Here is a 13942-nt window from a genome sequence, read left to right as displayed (position 1 = left end):
CCAATTTGGAACTCTTGGAGAAAATAAACCTCCATTTTTAAAACAAGTCTCATCAGGGAAAGAAAAGCAAGAGCCAAATGAGTTTGGATTTATAGACTTCTCTGTTTGTTCCCTTATAGGTAAATCCATCTAATCATAGACTGCTGTTTGAAGTGTTTGATGAAAATAGATTGGTGAGTATTTCCCCCCCTTATGGTTATTGATTTTATGCACGAGAACATTGTGCCATACCTTTCATTTTTCCTTCTCTCCCTTTCTCCACTGGGAAAAATATTTCTTAAAAGTGGGTCATAGAGAGATGTAATATGCATTAGTGGTAAGAGGCTAATAAATACAGTTCCTCCTCAGATTGACAAGAAGATAGCAAATAGCTATTAAGCCCTTCAGAACCTTGGACTTAATGGTGGTAACTCATTTTTGCTACTGGATGAGAGTTAGTAGAGAGGTCGAAAACAAGCTAATTCAATTAAGCAGTAAGATGCCTAGGCTTTGGGTCCAGGAAGAGGATGTTGAAAAAGGTTTGATGAGAGACCAGTTTAACAAAGAGTCAACTAACCTGAGCTGGCTGCCATGCACTTGGTTTCTATAAATACTGAAGTATGGTGTGGCTTGCAAGCTTCCATATGAATCCACTCAGGTGAAGAGCTATTGTTTTATCCTTCGTCCAGGAAGTAGTTAATAAATGTAGGTGCTTTTCTATGGTAGCTCGCAATTTTGTTTAGTCCAACCTACTTGGCAATGTAGTCTCTATGTTGCTGATGTTTCAGCTTATAATTTGAACCAGACCTATCTTTAAAAATGCATTTAATGTTCCTTTTATTTATGGTCTAATGAATGTTAAGTACCATTTATTTATTTTTAATCTATGTACTTCCTTTCCTCTCATCTCCCTTCCTTGGGGAATTTTGCTCTGATTTTATTATAATGAACAGTTATTGTGAGTTATTGCAGATATCTACACTGTTAGGAATACCATGTTGTAAGTAATGGAGCCTATAGATACAGTTCAGAGTATACAAAAAGGTTTGGAGTAAAATGAGAACTAAGCAGGAATTTCAACTGTTCTTTGCTAGCTTGTATTCATCACCAATCACTTCTCTCTGAAGTCCCAAACTTGTATTTGTAAGTGCTTAAAACACTGAAGCCTTTGGAGAAAAGTTACAAATGTAGTTATAGTATCATAATTGGTTGATTAATCAAATCAGATGAAAATATGTCCTCAAATTGTGTTAAATATGCTAAAGATTGTTACAGACTTTATTCAAACCAGTGGGAGATGATCTGATCAGTGTTATTAGTCCTGCTTTTCTCTTGCATGTTTAACAAAACATAGGATTTTGCTGACCTTTGGTATTTTGATTACTGAAAGTTTTGTCCCCTTTGGAAACTGATTCTTTCCTCACGTGAAATAAATCGTTAGAATGCTTAAGTCTTCAATATTTAGGACATCATTCTCGGTGGATATTCCCATGGTGTTTTCTCTCTCTCTCTCTCTAGCTTTTGCTGCGAGGTTCTCATTTATGCAGAAAACCAAGTGGTTTTATTTTATCTCCGTAATAAACACTTTAGTTTCACTGACCCAGTTTTTAATTCGTGCTGCCCGCAGATTTTGAAACTGTCGGATGTCTGCTTCTGCCCACCCCTTTCTTAACAACCACTCAGAGCAGAATCAAGTTTGGGCATTGTTTAATTTTGGGTTCCCAGTCCATCTGTCTGTACTTCTGACGTTTCTTGGCTCCTAACAAAGCAGAGCTCTATTTCTTGCTGGCACTTCAACCTTTCTAACACTGCTCACTTTCACACTGGAAGGCTGCCATCGTTTAGCATGGAGTTTAACTCAAATTCTGTACAATCCTTCATGCTTACCCCTGCTCCAGCTTTTATCGCCTGCCCTGCCTTCTAAAACCCAGGAACAAGGAAGATGGATGGTGGTGCCTCTTGAATTGTGCATGTAAGAATCTCTTTCCTTTTCTCTCCTGAAAAAAAGTTTGAATGTGGTCGAAGAAGGTTCTTTGCGGTTTGTTTGCAGTGGCAACTTGATATCTGTGTTGATTGCTAAGACAGAAAGAGGAGCATTTAAATTACTTTTCAGTAGAAGGGAAGAAAGAGTGATAAGTGATATCCTACTCTTTACTTGTAGTAGTCAAAAGACGTTGGGAGGCTTACATGAACAAAATCTCTCACAGACATTCTCTCTCTCTCTCCCTCTCTCTCTGGGTGTGTTTGTCTCTCTAACTGTGTGCACACGCACATGCCTTCCTTGAGTCATTTCAGCAATATGTGGTCAGCCCTGAGAATTTTGATAGCATAACAAGGGCAATTCGACAGGGTGGGGAAAAGAGAGAGGAAGTCACTCCTCTGTGTGAGTTTGTGTCTGTGGTTTTCCACCCCCTCCGCTCCTCGTCTTTCTGTTTTGCAGCCATTCAAAAGTGTTCTGCAAATATGATGCAGTTTAGATTTATAGCAGAGCTGAGTGTGCTTGCTGCCTTAGTCAGCTGTGAGAGATCTCCCACTGGGACCGATCCTTTCTGATGGAAAAGGAGCAGCTGGGAAGGTGCTGTTTCAGGCTCTTGCTGGTATTAAAGAGAAAGAAAGGGAGGGGGAGAGGGAAATAGACGCTTGTATTGGAGAGGGGAAAATAGGTCATGTGACCCCAGCCCTCCAACCCCATGTCACAGTGTGGAGGAGCACCGATTGGTCTTGCCCAATCACGCATGGAATGTCGCTTGCCACTTGGGCTATTTCTGCTATCTGTCGCTATCAGTGCAGCAGTGCTAACACTTTGGCAGATGGGACACTTTTTCTTGGAGTTTATGTCTTTCGTTCGTAACGGCTGGCAGTGCCTGGCCTTGTTGCTTTCCCTCTCTCTCTCTTCTTTCTCCCGAGACCATGGCCCATCGGTTGCGGTTTCATTTTGGCTCAGGGCGAAGCAATACAGCTCCTGAGCTGGAGATCCTAGACCCCGAGAGGGAGGATAATGACGACTTTTTCATGGCATTCCACACTTTGCCAAGAAGGAATGGGCCTCACCCTTTCTCCAGGCACAGAATCGATTGTGAAGATGGCAGCGGCCGTCTGCAGGAAGGTGGCTCCTTGAAAAGGAGCACGTCCATGTTTATCCCGCAGCTTCTGAACAGCATTGATGCGCGCCCCATGAGGAGCTCATCCATGCAGATCTCCCTTCAGCGCAATGCTGTGAATGGACATGCTAGTGAATCTGGGTCTCCTCCAGAGGAGCCATGTCCCTTTTCTGGTCTAGGAGAGCGGTGTACCTCTCTTGATGGGAGCCATTCTTCTCCAAGTAGTTCACAGGTAACTCCAGAGGATTCTCCAACGAGAGAACTTGAGAACATGGGACACGAGATCAATGGAGGATCTTCTAACCACACAATATTTTGTACGTTACCTTCTAACAACTGGAATAATGAGGGTGCAGCCAGCAGTCAAGAGGACAATGTAAACAAACCTGCGCTGGATTTAAATATTAGCCGGGTAAGGATTCAGCATCGGGCTTCAAGTGTAGATATGCCTCAAGTTACGCTGATGCCATTTGGTCCAGAGGCCCAAAATAATTCTTCTTGCTCAGAACCCAGGCGCTGGTCTTTGCAACACCTGCCAGATGGGTCAGCCAACTCTGGGAAAAAGCTATTTGTTCTTCAGTTGCAGCAGTCTCAGTCCAATAGCGCTGGAGCATATTGTAATTTTGGTTTCACAGGAACAAAGGGAGACAGGTTAGTCAGGTACCCACGGATACGGCTGGGGAGGAGCACCTCATATCCAGTTCAACCGCCGGCCGAGCGAATTAGCCCAATGGAAGAAGATGTCCATTGTGGAAATGACCAGCGTGGCCCCGACATGGCTAGAAGCAATTCAGTTGAGCAGATTTCCCCGGGGCAAGGATGCACTTTTAAAATTTGTCCAGATCAAAACGCAGGGCAGCAGCATTTCAGAATTCTCGTAACTCGTGAGAAGAACCAACCATGTGGGCAAGAAAATTCAAATACAGCTGCTCCACTGGCAGCCAACTCATCAGTAAGTAGAAACACCAATATCCTGGCAACTTAAATGGTTCACTTTGCTGGCTGGGCAATCTATAAGTAAACAAATAAATCCAGGGTGCATTATGTAATTTTGCAACACAATTCTGCACTGCTAGAAAGAACTGTATACATCCAGAATAATCTTGGAGCATCTTCCTTTGCTAAGCTATGACTAAATCCAGAGAAGTGTTTTTATATTTGCTAGTGACTCAGATGTTACTTAATTTAATGTTACATCATCTAAACACAATGGGGATTCTTTTTTTGTAACAAATCTGTAAACTGCTTTATCACTTTTTATAAATGGTGCCCCAGATAATAAATTAGGATTTCAAAAATTCTGCAATCTTCATAGCTTGAAATAATTGAAATCTGTCTAATATATGATGTATTCACCACAGAGAGAGAGAGAGAGACGAATACATGCACAAACACTTGAACTATCAAAGAACCAAGGTTACAGTTTAAAATTAATGGTGTTATAATACTTTTAGGTATTTAAATAGGTGTACCATTGTTTGTTTAAATAGGAGTACTATTAATTAAGCTATTCCTGTACATTGGACGGTTAGTTATAAATTCCTAGCAACTTGAAAAAGCTGCATGGAACCTCAGAATGTTTTGATTTGTTCAGTTCAGTTCGGTTTTACAATAATTAGATGTAACAATGAACAAGCACTTTCAGCTTTGAAATATAAATAGGAATCAGATTTACAGCATACTGTACAATAGAAACGTTGCCAGGTTTCTACATTATCCTACTGGCATTTTTTATTATTTTTTGGCTCCAGATGAAAACATTTTATTTTTCCAAGCATTTAAATAATTATTTTGATATTTTCAAAATGAACTGTTTTGGTTCTGCTTTAAAATTAGGATAACTTTATGCTGTATTCATTGCCACTATCATTTCTTTTACCTGTTGCATGAATTGGTTTTTTTCTAATCTATACTTTTGCGTAATCTTTTATGCAGTTTTTAAATGGACTGAGGTTTTCATTAATGTGTTCTGAATGATTATAATGTCCCAGAGACCCTTACATGATTGGGTGGCATAGAAGTTCAAATCAATCAAGAAAGATTAAAGCCTGAATCTTATTATGTAATTTTAGTATGGCTGCAGTTTAACCATTGGTCATTGGAGTTTGCAAGCGAGGTGATGTGGAATCTGGAATAATAAATATTGTGTGAAACCATGCCAAGTTTAGGGTCTTCTCATTGCTCTAGCTCATGTGTAATGGAATTAGTGCCTGTCGATAGAAGAAGAAAGTACTAAATATTGCTTTAATAGAGGAATTACATAAAAGCTTTATTCTACACTAATTTTTATTCTTGGAGCATGTGTGTGTTTTGAAAACATTTAGGACACTAGTGATAAAATCCCAAATTTTAGTCTATTGAAACAACATTTGTTACGGAAAGGTTAGCAAATTATATTTTTTAATGATTTGCACGTTGTGCCTGTGACAGTCCCTGTTATTTTTCTGTTTTAGGAAAAGTAATGAATCCTAAACTTAACTCTGCTTATCCTGAGATTTTACTGTCCTTGCTACAATCCCCCAGGTTTCATTGCAGGCATACTAAAATCACACTAATATGATCTGAGGTTATTTTTCACTCTAAACTTTTGGGGCTGTCCTTTTAAAAAACATCTTAAGGATTTTACGTTAATGCCTCTATTAAAAAAAATACTTTTCATCAATTGTTTCAAAGATGTAACGTATATGTTTTCCCCTCAACAACAATCCTGTGAGGTGGGTTAGTCTGACTCACTAGATCCAAGTCACCCAGCTGGCTTTCATGCCTAAAGCAAGACTTGAACTCACAGTCTCCTGATTTCTAGCTGGGTGCCTTAACCATTATTCATATTACATTACTTTAGAGTAGAATATTATGAAATATAGAATTTTTAAAAAGCCATGTGATTGCTAGGAGTCAAAAACAATTTGATGGCATTGTCAATCAACGAATGAGCAAATGGCAGCCAGATAAGGGTTTTCCACCATCCTGTGAATATCTTTTTGAAGGAATTTTACAAATACTTCATTCTGTATATTTTCTGCAATGTTGTTTGCTAAATATACATAATTCCTTGTTATGAAGGTTTTTGACTTATCTGCATGGTTCCAAAGGGCTCCTGATAAAAATTTGAGAAATTAGGTTAGGAAAATAGCTGACTGTTTAAAATATGCATTTTATACTGTATTATTAAAATACACCCCAAAATTTAAACTTATTATCAAGAGGAGGGCTTCTTCATGTTTTTCTATGGTATTTGTGTGTGTGTGTGTTATATACATACACACCAAGAAGTTTTTTAAAGTCCATATCTATCTCATCTTAGATTTAAGAAGTTTTTTCTAATCCCTCTAAAGAATCCAAAAGCAAACTCTGTAATGAGAAAGTTAATAGTAGCTGGTATTAAGCCATTATATAAAGCAAGAAAGACAGATACTTTCCATCTGTAGTGAATTGCAGCATATTAACTGGATGCTATGGAGAGTTGGTGGCTACTCAAATAATCTCTTATATCTGTATCTTACAATACTCTTTTAGAAAGTAGGTGGGTTCTAAAATACAGAAATGGCAATCATTTACATTTAAACAGAATCTATTTACAATGGGCCATTCTTTGGAATAAAAATTCAGGGGCATGTTGCACTTTTCATTGCAATTTTTTTTTCATGAATTACCATAACAAAAATGTTATTCCAGGACCAAGCTGAAAAACTTGGAACTCCCAAGATAATGTTGAACTCAAATCTCATATTAATTCCAGTCAACGTGGCCAATAGATACAGAAGAGGGAAACTGTAGTCCAGCCCAGGGAAGAGACACAATTTTGCACCCCTTGTCTAACACATGGTGACTTATATAGTAATAAGCAATGACTGCAGTTTCCTTTTTGTCCAAGAATAAAAAGAAAATTTGCAATGTTGTGCAACCATTTCATTTTGTTTAACAAATGAGCAAAATAGCAAGGAAGCGGATTAAAATATGTATACACAATATTGTATCTGTAAGCAAGAGGAATATTACAAGCAAGCATCAGACCAAAAGAAAGTATGCAAAGAAATTTATTAGGTTTGTCATTTTTCTCTTTTGTCTAATGAAGTAGGTTTTGTATATAATTTTATACAGAATATATTATATTGTGTATATAATCGGTTAGTATAATTAATTTGTGTTTGGTAATCTGAGTTCTGTTGAAGAGTCTGTGTATGTATACCATGGCATACAATAGAATACAATTGTATGTATATAAAACTCTATAATTCTTTATGGTATAGTTTAAAATTTCAGGAGGACGTTTCCAACTTTAGCACCGTTTTGCTTCCAAATAATTCTTTTCACTTTTTATAGTCTACTGTTAGATCACTATTATTCACCAGAAAAACTTATAGAATTGTGCAAATTAGAACCGTATTACATAATGTTGCCTCTTAGATGATAAAGGCATAGATACCGGTTATTGTATGAGATTTCTCATTGAAATAGTTATGTTATGGTACTATACAGTAACTATCCTAATGTTCATTTGGTCTATATTTTGGAATGCTTGCTTGTTATTCTTTTTACATTTTGAACAGCAGTGAATGCCCTGACAGAAATTGAGTGGACAGAACTGATTTATGCTTTCCATTGTACATTAACACTGATGTTTGAGTAGCGGTTGAATAGTGGCTAAAACAGGGTTTCCCAGAAATATCTCTAAATTGCCTGTGGCTTTTTCATTTAAGCTAATGTTCAAGAACAAATAGCCGTGCTTACAAATAAACACTGGAAAAAAATACACTCTTAGTCACTTGGAGAATGAGATAGGCGGTACCTAAATTTGGTAAATAAATAAAAACTGATGAGGATGCTTATATGTAAATGCATCTGGGTTCCTACTTTGCACAAAACCTAGGTGGGTTGGTTTAGTTTTGCCCTGACATGCCTTCATAACCCATTTAGTGTGGTTAGTAAGCCGTCATTTATGAAATACCGTGCTGTGCAGATGCAGCCACTTAAGGTTCACTCAGTAAACCATAACTGCATCAATTGACTTGCTGCAATAAGTGAACACAAATTTTATATTACATTACCTAGTGTGAGAGGAAGAAAAGACTCGGTTGGTACCCCAATCAGATCTTGATGCTAAAGTGAACAAACTACATTCAACACCTTTTCCCACTTTTCTTCTTAAGTCAATAGAAATACTTCATTTTTTTCTTTTTCTATGAACAACTTTTTAAAGTTTGGGATTCAAAAAACTGTTGTTATCCATCTGTATTTAATTCAAACCATTGCTTAGAAAGGGGCTTGTTTACTAAATGGCAATAAATTAAGAATGTTTTTCACAATGGGAATAAAGAGATAACTTTAAAAAGTATAAAGCTTCTTTTCACAATACTTAGTTCTGTAATTCACCTTTACGTTTGAACTAGGTTATTGGTTACTTTTTCTTTAAAAAAATCGCTGTGGTGTTGCAGGATATATACCAGGATTATTATATTAAAGAAGTTGCAGGAATTAGAGCTTATTATTGTGAAATCATTCTTTATATGATTTGAAGAAAGACTTTTAAAGAAATGTTGTAATAATCATTCTTAGGATATTCATTATACAATAATCTTGAATTATTGTTTTTTTTAGAATCAGACTAGGTCTGAAGTAGAACTAGTCAAATATCCCCAAAGGATGGGGAAAGGTTGGTGGTTTCATTTTTGCAATGTATGATCTAGATTATTTTGATGCCTGCTATGACTTAATTCTGCATATATGTGTTTTATCTACTCTGTAAATGTATTTTCTAAAACCAAGTGGCAGGGTTTCATTTTAGTAATCTTTTTTTGTTAATAATGACATCGGCATTAACCTTACCAAAGTAATATCTACCCTTATAATAAAATAAGAACCAGCCTTACATTTAGACAAATGGTTAATCTATTCAACAGAATTTCTTCTCATCTGGAAATATGATTGTTTGCTGTTACGCAGGTCTACCCACAAAATTTCATTTGTCAAAAGGACATTGGGAAAGAATTTTTAAATGAACAGTGCAATTGAAATTGTCCTGGCAATAAAACACAATTATTTATATTACAAGTTCTTGTGGGAGAAGGGCCCAATTAAACTAGGTAAAAAAAAGGAACTGTATTGATAACTTTGAATAATTCTAGCACGATTGAATTGCCCTATTAGAATTGCCCAATCTTAAATTTTTGCTTACAAAAAAAAGGTGTTTTTTTTAAAAAAGTAGCATTTGTTTTTACCATACACTACTACACCACATCGAATGATCGTTCTGGGGATATTTAATGAGAATTGCAATTTTCCATTTCCCAGTTATGATCTTCATTTTACCCTGGCCCACAATAGAAAACTTTCCAGTACAGTGTCTGCAAACTAATATTACTGCTGTGGTACATGGAGGCTTAAATACGGATCTTTACTGCTTCAAGCAGCTATTCGAAAAGGATAGCTACATATGACCTCCATTTTGTTTGGAATAATCTGTCTGGCTTGTCATCTCCTTTCAAACTGAAACAGCAGAGCAGAATAAATTTTTTAAAAGCCGTTTGGACAAAATGTGTTTTATCCTGTCCAATTTGGCTACTGTGAATGCATTGGGTTGATATAAGATATAAGGATTTGGTCTGTGGGCAGCAGCTGCTTCAAGCCTTATTTATCTAGAGTGAAAACATGCACGCGGGCGTCTGTAGTCCTAGTGCCATAGAGTGTTTATGACCTTTCGGATATCTAAAGGAGCCAGGATGTAGTTCATCCTTGTTATCAGAAAATGAGAAATAAAAGAAAACCTGCAGCCCACAATGTAAGAGTTAAATCTTTTTGTAAACACAAAGCATGTTGCCGACTTTCTCAGCTGATAATATCAAAAACCTCTCCCTTATTTTTATTTTTAAATCTGGCTGTATTAAAGAGGAAGAAAAGTGGGGAAAGATATATTTTTGCACATTGGAGTATTCAAATGTTTTGCAACTTTTATCAATATGTAGAAGCACGAAGGCAAAGGGTCGTGGCATGAATTGGAAAACGACCGGACATGCTAATATTGTTAAGGAAGTGCTTTGGGATGTGGAGACTCACAGAACACCGGAATGTGGTTGTCCATACAGCAGCCTGCATCTGTCTTTTATTGCATCAGATTACATCCCACTGTTAATGCTAAAGAACCATGTGAAGACTTTCTGGATAGAGCAACGTGTTGTCAAGGCTCATGTGGCAAGGATAGGGAAGGGCTGTGGCGTCAGGCTGCCCATAGCAGAAGCTCTGCCAGAATCATTTTTGGCTACAGACTCAGCAGGGTAGCCTGTTCCAATATGCCTTTAGACAACAGCAGCCCTTTACTGCAGGAAAAGAAGGTTTTACTTCGCTTCAGGCACATCACATATTCCAAGTCATTTCTCTTCAAACTAATTTAATTCTCTCTCTCTCTCTCTCTGTATCTCTCTCAGAAAGTTAGAAATGAGCTATTCTTACAAAAGAAAATAGTTTTAAGTGCAAGGACAGTCAATTTACTTCTCAGTTTTAAGAACCAAATGAGGCACATTACACCTCCACGAAGAAAATTGGTAATCTGCCTTGAGGTAACTCATCTTTCAAAGCAGTCTGAGTGCAAAGTATACAAATTCTATTGGCAGGGCTTGTTTCAGAAATTAAGATGCCCGATGCTTATTTTTTGGAAAATGCAATCCCCTCCCTTTCTCTCTCTCTCTCTCTCTCTCTCTCCACACACACACGCACACACACGCACACACACATACACAATGAAGCAAATTGTGAATGTTCACTACGAACACAAACTGCATATTTGGGATATTCATGAAGGAAGGCTACAGAAAGAATAGTTTTCAGAAAGACACAGTCTTCAGAATTCACCTTCAACAATACGGGAAAGCGCTTAGCAACCTCATTTGGTTTGGAAAGTCAATCTTAGGATGTAAATTTTCATATCAAGAAGCTCTAAACAAGGTAGATATTTCATAGAGATTTTGGAGTTTTTTTAACTTTCTAACTGCACAGGGATGAAAAGAGGCAACAGCATTCCATATATCAGATAAATGCATTGCTCTTTGCTTAATTTCAGTGCTGTGGCCATGACCTAGATATAAAATACAGTAAGTTATTAAGTTACTTTAACCTGATGTCTTCCATCAGGCATATTCCAGCTGTGCTGGGATTGACTTTCTTAAAGGCAGCTGGAAATTAGGAATTTCTAGTCAATCAGGAAGTGAGGTTGGGGAAACTTCTTTAAAATACCATACATTATGAAAATATTTTCCAGTCTTACTGGTCTTAAGGAATTGCTTAGATTACAGAGAAGCTTTGTTTTGTATTGCTTTATCCTGTGGGTAGCATAATTAATTTTTCTTAGAAAAATAACGTACTTTGAAGCAATAGCAAGCAAAGGAGATATTCTTCCTGCTCTGTTTGCTTATGGACATCCTCAAAAATCTTTAATATCATGATCTGTGTAGGTAGACTATTGAAAATTCATAATCAGCTGGAAGCATGGTTGAGAAAATAGCTAGGTTTGGTCACAAAAATTCAGAAAAAGTACAAAGCTAGCAAACATAGATTATAAACGGACTTCAGTTCTTATCTATTGGCTAAGAACTAGTTCAGGTATTGCTCTAACAGTGAATACTAAATATTCTAGGATCATACCCAGGTCCTACTAAAGTAATCTAACAGTCTCTCTAGACCAGTTTCTCAATCTTGCCATCTTTAAAATATGTGGATTTCAATACCCAGAATTGAAGGCTGACTGGGGAATTCTGGGAGTTTAAGATCCACAAAACTTAAAATTGCCGAAGTTGAAAAACACTGCTCTGAACAGGATTCATTTGTTGACCAGGCTTCTATTTCCCTACAGCTTTTTATTCACAAGGTTATTTTTTTTTAAATCCAAAAACCTTTCCTTTGGACCTGAACCTTCGTCTGGTCTGCTGGTTCTGAATATGGGAAGGAGTTGATCTTGATAATGTGAGAGACATAAACCAGGAATGGTGATACAGATCTTTTGGGCTTAAGTTTAAGCAAACTGATTCGCTCTTCAGTGAAAATTCTGAGTCTGGAAGCTTGACATTGTCCTGATTTAAAAATCGATGCTTGAAAATGGCTCCCGTAAGCCATTTTCCCAGGTCTATTTGAAAAAATATCTACCTTGTATTTTTAGTATGCATTGTTGGATGCTTTAACATAGGTTAGACCTGTCTGTCTACACACACACACACACACACACACACACACACACACACTTTAGATATGTGTGTAAACAACTCATGTTCCAAGAGTCTGAAAGTGTTCATTAACAAGGCAAAAGATTGCAGAAGCCTTGGGTTGTTCTTTTATCGTCAACATGGAGTGCTTATTTTCCATTTGTTCCCCAGCCTTTTGTTACCCCTGAATAACAGTGAGGGAAATATTTAGAAGATTGTGTCTTTGCATGGCCAGAGGAAGCCAATTCAAAGAAGAGTCGGTTGTGCCAAGCAGCAAGGTTTCATTAAGTTTGCCAAGAATCTGTTGTTCTCTTGGCTTTTGTGATCTTGCATGAATTTTCTGGTGTGCACTCTGTTTGAATAGCAAGTTGGGATAGTTTCTGGCTAGGTGACCCTGATCAAGATGCCTGGCTCTCAGGGCAGCCAGAACAGATGTTGAAACAGGAGGAGGCACAAAGAAGCCTATGTCCTTAATTTGTGCTGCCAGCTTAATTTTCCATGGGACTGGAATAGCAGTAAGTTGTTTCTCTCGCACTCTTATTTGAAACCTTCTTCTTTCCTTTGCTGTTGGTTTGCTACAAAATACCAACAGTCTGGATTTAAGGCTGCACCACAATCAAGTGGCGCACATTGCTGATTTTATATGATTAGGAAATGTCAACAAACTTTTTTGCAGAAACAGTTGGGTTTGAAATTCCTATTTGGCTGGACCCATTAATGAAGTCCAAGCCTTTTCTGCTATGCAACAGTGAATGATGATTATCACATAAATTACACTATGGTGTAAAAGCAGGATGTGACTTCTGGCTTTAATTAAATTGAAATGAATAATTTATATTTAGCTTAGCAAATGTATTGTTCTAATTATTTCCAAACTCAGTGGATAAATTCAAAGATTTCAAGACAGTAATTCTAGAGCAGTATCCCCAAACTCAAAAAGTTTCAGGTTGTTTACCGACCCACAAGCATTTATTATAGGAAAATAATTGAATAAATACTACTGTAACTATTAGTAGTATATATAATAATAATAATTGACTCCTTGGATAGTCACATTGACCTTAGGGGTTCAATACTGAATACTGTAGAGATCTTTCCAACTTGGTACCAAGCTTCCAGATGTGTACCATAACATAACTGGAGGGCAGAAAGTTGGGGGATGTAGCTATGGAATATTGCATCTCATTTCTACCCCTAGATTTATGCATTAAATGAGGGGTCTCCAACCTTGGGAATTTTTAAGACTTGTGGGCTTCAATTTCCAGAATACCTCAGCCAGCAATTCACAGCAAAGGGAAAAGAAATTCTGGGAGTTGAAGTCCACAAATCTTAAAAGTTCCAAGGTTGGAGACCCCTGCATTAAACTATACTAAATACGTAGACAGCTTACAGTGAAACATTTAACAAACCATTTGGGGAAAGGATGACGTTTAACAGAAGAAGATGTAAAATTACATGAACTACCTGAATTATACAGCATGCATTGTCCGTTATTTCAAAGATAATGGATGCTAAATGGAGGACCATCAATGGTTGGGTTCACTCAGCACAGCACTAAGCCCAAGATGTTGGAGGCTGTGCATCTGAAGTTCACCAGATGTAATTAGTTGCAATTCTATGAATACTTGGCGAGTGAGATCATTGACTGTGTATTCTGGGAATTGCAGTGCAACA

General features: G+C 37.3%; 1 protein-coding gene across 19 annotated transcripts in view; it reads left to right on the top strand.

The window, feature by feature from the left end:
* NEDD4L (NEDD4 like E3 ubiquitin protein ligase) overlaps positions 1 to 13942 on the top strand; it is a 301315-nt gene that overhangs the window by 163001 nt on the left and 124372 nt on the right. For 12 of the 19 annotated variants that reach the window (XM_026715378.2, XM_026715363.2, XM_087927430.1 and 9 more), the window contains one exon: positions 120 to 173. In XM_026715378.2, the coding sequence (XP_026571163.1) occupies positions 120 to 173 (54 nt within the window). Of the gene's footprint in view, positions 1 to 119; positions 174 to 1757; positions 1952 to 2734; positions 4033 to 13942 lie in introns of those variants that run through there. The other 7 variants (XM_087927425.1, XM_087927423.1, XM_087927426.1 and 4 more) reach the window with 5 other exon arrangements.

This window comes from Pseudonaja textilis, chromosome 2 (genome assembly GCF_049901715.1).
Source record: "Pseudonaja textilis isolate UNSWEBS1 chromosome 2, rPseTex1.2, whole genome shotgun sequence".
In the NCBI taxonomy this organism is placed as follows: Eukaryota; Metazoa; Chordata; class Lepidosauria; order Squamata; family Elapidae; genus Pseudonaja; species Pseudonaja textilis.
The sequence above is the reverse complement of the archived record's forward strand: the minus strand, read 5'-3'. Positions and strand labels throughout refer to the sequence as shown.